Below are 6,701 nucleotides of genomic sequence, written 5' to 3' on the forward strand. Positions count from 1 at the left end.
CGACCGCCATATCAGAGGCTTGGTGATCTAGCACAACCGGTGGCGGATGCTGTTTGCGGTGCCGACCACGACCACCACCACGGCCACCACGATGCCCACGGTATCCACCTCTTTGCCGGTAGTTCGGGCCAGAAGCTCCCTCGACAAAACCACCCGACGGTCCAAGGAATGGTCTGTCAACAGAACCATCACTCTGCCAAGCATAACCACGTCCACCTCCTGTAGACGACGATCCACGGTGCTGGCCATCCCCGTAAGTATCAAAACCATTGTCTCCCCACTGTCCTCTGGGCGGCCCATCAGTTACTCCATCACCCGCGTTCATCCACGTCTGCGTTGGGCCCGAACGTTTTTGCGTCGGCCTCGCGACGTAGTGCGCGAGGTCCACCACGGCCGACAGCCGGCGACATCCCGGTCGCCAACGCAGGTCGCGGACCGTGCGGAACTCCCCTTCCCACATTCTCCGGGCCCTGGAGCGGCGGCCGAGGACCAAGGCCACCTAAAATTTAGAAATGCACTGTAAGTGATATCGTTTTCAATGCTACATGCTAAAATAAGCGTAAACTCTAGAACCGACAGCTATTACGTTTTGTGCGGCAATAAAAGACTCTAAACATTGGACTCCTTCTTTTGTGACAGTGCCAACTCCCCTTCCCACATTCTCCGGGCCCTGGAGCGGCGGCCGAGGACCAAGGCCACCTAAAATTTAGAAATGCACTGTAAGTGATATCGTTTTCAATGCTACATGCTAAAATAAGCGTAAACTCTAGAACCGACAGCTATTACGTTTTGTGCGGCAATAAAAGACTCTAAACATTGGACTCCTTCTTTTGTGACAGTGCCAACCTGGATTTTCTTCATCCTAGAGCCCCACATTGAAGATGCCCTTAGCGCTCTACTAAGGAGGTGTTTGATACAAAACCAAAAGCACTCAAGGGTGCTTATTTGGCTTCTAACTAAAAATTAAGAAGTCAATGTTAAGTCTAACCAGACACCTTGTAAACATCAACCTTCCGATCAAGGAGTTAAGTTTCTAGCCCACGCTTGTGTTGGAGTCTATGTATGTGGCTTGCAAGACCACCCATAAAATTTAGGCGGTTCAAAGAAAACAGATTCCCTAAAAATAGGGGTTTCAAATCATTGCACTTATGCAATAGATCCTTGAACTGAAAAACAAGTTGATTCGTTGTTTCCCGGACACACAAATTCAATAAGCATTAGCCAACAACTTTTTTTCTCTGAATCCAGGCCTCCTCAGAAAAAAAATCTTCACAAATATTTCAAAGTCCCCCCCCCCCCAAATCAACATAGCTCCGTGTCTAAGGTGTTACTCGAATTGTTTTTTTTTCATGTTGTTTATTAAATGTGAAGCTCTAGTGTTGATATATTGTGACCCTCGGCCGAGCTCGCGCAAGGTCGTGCTTGGCAACATTGTGCACTCTACTCTTCCTACACAGCTGCATGACTTTCATTTTTACATGTACTCATGCTTATAATTTAGGAGTATTTAGAAGTGGTTATATTATTTTATTTGGAAACACTATGATGTGCAAGCTCATTTTTTTCTTGACTTGAGAAGTCCCATGAGGATTGTGAGGCATGTTGATCACTTTTATCTGGGTCGATCTATTTCCACTCATTTTTGCTTGTTTTATTTGCTAATAAATAAATGCGTTGACTAAACCATCTGATCTCATCTAGTGAGGCCACCTCAGTCGACAAAGACTCGCACTAAACCGTGGGCTATGGACCGGTTAGTTGGCACGTCGCCGCCACACAGTGGTGTCAGCAGCCATGGCATGACACACGTCCAGCACGATCTTGAAGTTTGTGGAGTTGCAGATGGTAAATCAGAAACCGGAGGATTCAATTCAACGGAGACGGCGCATCTGGAAAGTGGCACCGGTTTTGATTGGCCACGCTCCACTGTCTGATTGTAAGTCACCGGACATGTCCTTTGTTGTGTGACGGCCGTGCGTTCTGGTGTCGTCCCTTTCGGTGCGCGTCGGGTCAGTAGTATCACATCGCAGGAAATCTCCTGTGCCTCCCTCAGGCTGCTACCGTGGCCGCATTCATCGCCGCGCGCGATGTCGGTGCAATTAGTAGCAGGGATTCCATCAGTCCAAGCACAGCAACCCACAGTGGAACGATAGAGCATACACATACAGGAAATGCAGCCCAAAAGCTTCAGAACTCGAGATTTTATTATTCTCTTCCTAGCTCCCTCCCGTATGAGAAGACCTGGAAGGCCACTTGTATAACGAATCCACCACTAAGAAAACTCGTCCTTCGCTTCTCTATCTGCATGTATGTATACACCTGAGATTTTTTTCCCTTACAAGAATATGTCAGAAAGGGTAACAAACACACACACACACACACACACACACACACACACACACACACAAGGGAACTAAAGAATTGAGCGGAGAGCCGGAGCGGACAAGAGTGGAAAAGCAGATACAAATGGGTGTGGCCAGAGATTTCACTCCAGCCGGGGCAGGCGGGGTGGGCGTACAAACGAACAAGGCCGTCGTCGTTAGTCGAGTAAGCACGCATCAGCTACACCCAAATCGCATTCGCACGGAACTCGAACACCGCTAACAGCAAACCAGCCGCATCTCCCACCTATTTACACACAAAAATCACCCCCTACTGCTGCTACTATACTCTGACGGGAAACCCAAAATTCTGGAGTATCCTGATCTGACCCCCACTGCCTGCCGTGGCGATGGCCATGCCCCAGGCCGACCGGCTCGGGGCCTGCCCGGCGCCGTCACCGTCGGGGAGACTGGTGCTGGACCGCGGGCTCTGTTTCGTCGGCGTCATGAGCTCCTCGGGCCAGGTCGCAGACGCTCTGTCGCCGCCGCTGTGGTTCGAACCGTTGCTTAGGTCATCGCGGCTCTGCTGCTGCTGGAAATCAGAGGAATCTCCGTCTCCTGCGTGCGGCAGAGGATACTCGGACACACAATCCAGCTCCTGGTGCTTCCTCCTGGAGTTGGTCCGGGACGTCGCCGCTGACCCCGCCGTGGATGGCAAGGCGGCGGCCACCCGCACGTCCCGGCAGTAGAAGTACTCGTAGGAATTTGCGACAGAAACGACGCCCTTGCTGCTGCTGCTGCTTCTTTGCTCGTCAGGGCCGTCGTCGTTTCTCCACACGTACACATGGGAGTTTTCGCTCGCTGAGATCACGTATCTGCCTCTGGCTGCGTAGCAAGCTGAGATTTGGCTGTTGGTGTTACGGAAACCTGGAAATGTGAAGGAACAGGGCGTCAGCAACCGACAAAACATACGGATATCAGATCCCGTCCTAAAAGGAAGAGATGAGTATTTTAACATTGCTAATTGGACATTACGAGCTATCAACTCAACATAGTGGATTCTGACGAGTTTTGGCGCTTTGCTGAAAAGAAGAACATGACAGCAGAAACTGGTCTCCACCGTTCATATTCAATCAATCAGCAGAAATAGCATTGCTTATAAGCTGGTTACCACACCATGATTGACAGCTGCAGCCCTACTCTAAACAGAACTTTCATACAGCAAATATAATGATAGGTAATAGTGGCAAATAGGTTAAACAGGTCAAGGACTAAAACTACAAGTAAACTTTAAAGCAACAGTGTCTCGAAAAGATTACCGGCCAAACCTTGAAGATAATAGCAATATGGTATGACACAGTAGCTATGATTCGTTAAGACCTTGATACCTTTAAATTTGTGAACTAGTTCAAAATCATCAATAACTCGGATCCGTGAATCGGCAGATGTGATGAGCACCTTCGAAGAACTCCCTGGAAGGAACTGATCAAGTAACTATGATTCAGTAAGAGACCAAGGTTATCATCTGTATGGCCTGGTGTCAGAACAGAACAGATTCGGAAGTCTTTAAAAGTAAGCACCTGAAATCCAGTGATCTTCTTCTGGTGGGACTTCTTCTTTTTAGTTTGCAAGTCAATTTGTTTCTTTTGGATAAGCTTATTATCTGGTAAAGGGTCACACAAAGGGTCAATTCTGAAGGAAAAGTAAGAGCTACACATTCAACAAAATAATCTTGAAAATGTCATAAATCATCAGAGCGGGGGAGAGAGAGAGACCCGATGTGTCATAAAGATGACAGCTGCCCTTGTGGGAACCAACTAACGCACTCTTCAGGGAAAATGAAACTTGGTGTTAGAACTTAACAAACGGAACACATTTAGGGTCGAAAGTATACAAACCTGTCCATCAGGGGTATAGCAAGCAGCAGTGACCATTTCATGCAGATCATGCCAATCAACAATTTCACGTTTTGGAATGCTCCAGATGCGGACCTTTTCATCCAGAGAACCACTAATGAAGTATCTATCATCGACAGGGTTGAACTGGATGCATGTCACTGGAAAGCAAAGCAATAAAGGAAAACTGAGGATAATGCTGACAGAGTGAGAGGCATTCCATGTGTGAGCTAAACTGATGATTAAATCGAAATCTTACCATAGTCACAGTGTGAGAACGTTTTCAAACATGATACACTTGACATGTTCCATAACTTTACTGTTTTATCCATTGAAGACGAAAGCAAGTACTGCACACATGAAGTTTAAGGTAAGAAATTTTGTAAAGACACCCGAATCATAATAAATATTATTACAAGATTCAAACAGTGGTAGCAACTAGCAACCATAGTTCGGACGCATTGCTGGATTCACTATTGCAAATTGTGAAGTTTGGATATGTAGCTAGCACAGTAAGGTATAATTGTTCGCTTATAGCTGCCTGTGACAAGGACCCAACAATGTTTATGCATCTAATCTATAATCATGCATATCACCTTTCTGAATGATACTGAACATCAGAAATGTCGGAAAACTTCAAGGTGCAGGTCCTAGTTTCTAGACAGTAAGACAAATCATAACTGAATGGCAACTAAAATTCAAACTCCATGAGTAATAACATGTATGTCATGCAACATGCTAGAGATTTCCTGACGCTCCAAGATACATTTAAGCCTAACATAGTTATTAGCCCATGGGCAAGAACATTCGACAAATAAAGGATAATATAGAATTCGGTTTACTATTAAAACCTGGGATATCCTAATCATATGGGTACATAACTCCATACTATTTCATGCAAGTCTAGTAGAATGGATTTGACCTTCACTTAAACCTAGAATAAGCTTGGCCTAGAAGGGGTAAAATCGGCAATAATGGAGTCAAAAAATAAGGCTCAAATATACTGGCACAGCACATTATTACCGTGGATGGTTAAATTTTGCAAAACCTCATATCACGCTTTACATCAATGAATGAAAAGACTTAACCCAACATATTTCCAACACTGTAAATTTAGGCACGACAATCTTAACTTCGTTTGCTCTCGAGAAAGCACAACAATCTTTCCGAACATCCAGTATAGCATTCTGTGTATCTAATCAATCTCAATTTATACAACATTTCTGTCAGGATACCAGTTTGCATACAATATGGCCTGTGTTTCTAAACCACTACAATTTGATTTGCTATTTGTCAGTTCATCATTTACAGTCAGCTACACTCTAAATGTCTGGCATGGCTGGACTCTCAAATATGGCAAAGAACTTTGGGGTTGCTCAAACAATGCAGTACTTATCAAGTTCTGCCTTTAAGAGCCTAAGAATAAAAATGAAATTATTGAGGACTAATTAATCGACAGAGCTTTCTAAATTGGGCAGAAATTGGGTTGTGGGATTAAATTCAGTGCTCACATTGTAGTCAACACGAAACAAGTTCAGGATATTAGAATGAGAAGCAACACATCATACCTGTGACTTGGACCAGCATAGATCAAGAACATCCTCTGAATGCCCCTCAAAAGTTTTGACAGGTTTTTCCGACAGTCCAAACACATGCTCTGGCACCATCAACCGGTCTGAGCTACTGGATTTCCGACATTGCGAGACCCTCGCCCGGAGTTTCTTATCCCAATGGCTCCCATCCATAGTGGCCAAGGCCAATGTTGGCTCTGGCGAACCATTGCACATCACTGCAACGAATGGATTAGACACCCCATTCTCCTCTCGTCTCCTTTCAAACTCCAACACTTCCCAGACATGGATCACACAGTCCACCCCAGCACTTGCAAGGTAGCGCCCATCGGGGCTAAACTTGATACTCCAGATAGAGCCGTCGTGCGCCCGTACCTCCTGGTTCATGAACAGCCCACTGAGCTCCTTGTACGACTTGCCGTACAGCCGCACCTTAATGCGCTCTGGGCCATGGTGCACGGCGCCGGCGCTATCCTGGCTGTCATCCGTGGCTGAGCTGGACCGGCGTCCGCCCTTCTCCGATGACGTGTCCTTCTCGTCGCTGCTTCGGCGGTCACGGGAGCCGGCCACCATCGAGCCAGCGACGTGGCGGATGGTACGAAGCCAGCTAATGCGGCGCCTGGGCCGGGCCGCGCCGTTGCTGGAGTCGGAGCTGGACCTGTGGATGGGAGTGGAGGCGCCGTCGTTTGCAATGTTCTGGCGGCGCATGAGCTCCTGCACGATGGGAGAGCGGCCGACGCAGAGCTGGAACTGCTCCAGGGTGAGCTGGCGGCCCGTGCCGACCTCGCGGAGCTGAAACTCTTCCTTGACGACAAACTCGGTGCCGTCGTCGAGGTTCCGGATTAGGCACCTGGGGTCGGCCTCGTCGTCCTCCGGCATGGCCTCGGAGGAGCCCGACGAGGCCCGGCCCCCTC

General features: G+C 47.4%; 1 protein-coding gene across 2 annotated transcripts; it reads right to left on the bottom strand.

The window, feature by feature from the left end:
- Positions 1-2,172: 2,172 nt before the first annotated feature.
- Positions 2,173-6,701, bottom strand: LOC125530562 (WD repeat-containing protein 44-like; the record flags this gene model as incomplete). 2 transcript variants are annotated; one of them, XM_048694943.1, is given in 7 exon segments in its annotated part: positions 2,173-3,248; positions 3,710-3,803; positions 3,902-3,984; positions 4,097-4,148; positions 4,220-4,377; positions 4,476-4,566; positions 5,785-6,701. In XM_048694943.1, coding segments are annotated over 7 exon segments (1,979 nt in total), but the record flags the coding sequence as incomplete, so codon positions are not given.

The sequence above is a fragment of the Triticum urartu genome, unplaced genomic scaffold (assembly GCF_003073215.2).
Source record: "Triticum urartu cultivar G1812 unplaced genomic scaffold, Tu2.1 TuUngrouped_contig_6402, whole genome shotgun sequence".
NCBI lineage: Eukaryota > Viridiplantae > Streptophyta > Magnoliopsida > Poales > Poaceae > Triticum > Triticum urartu.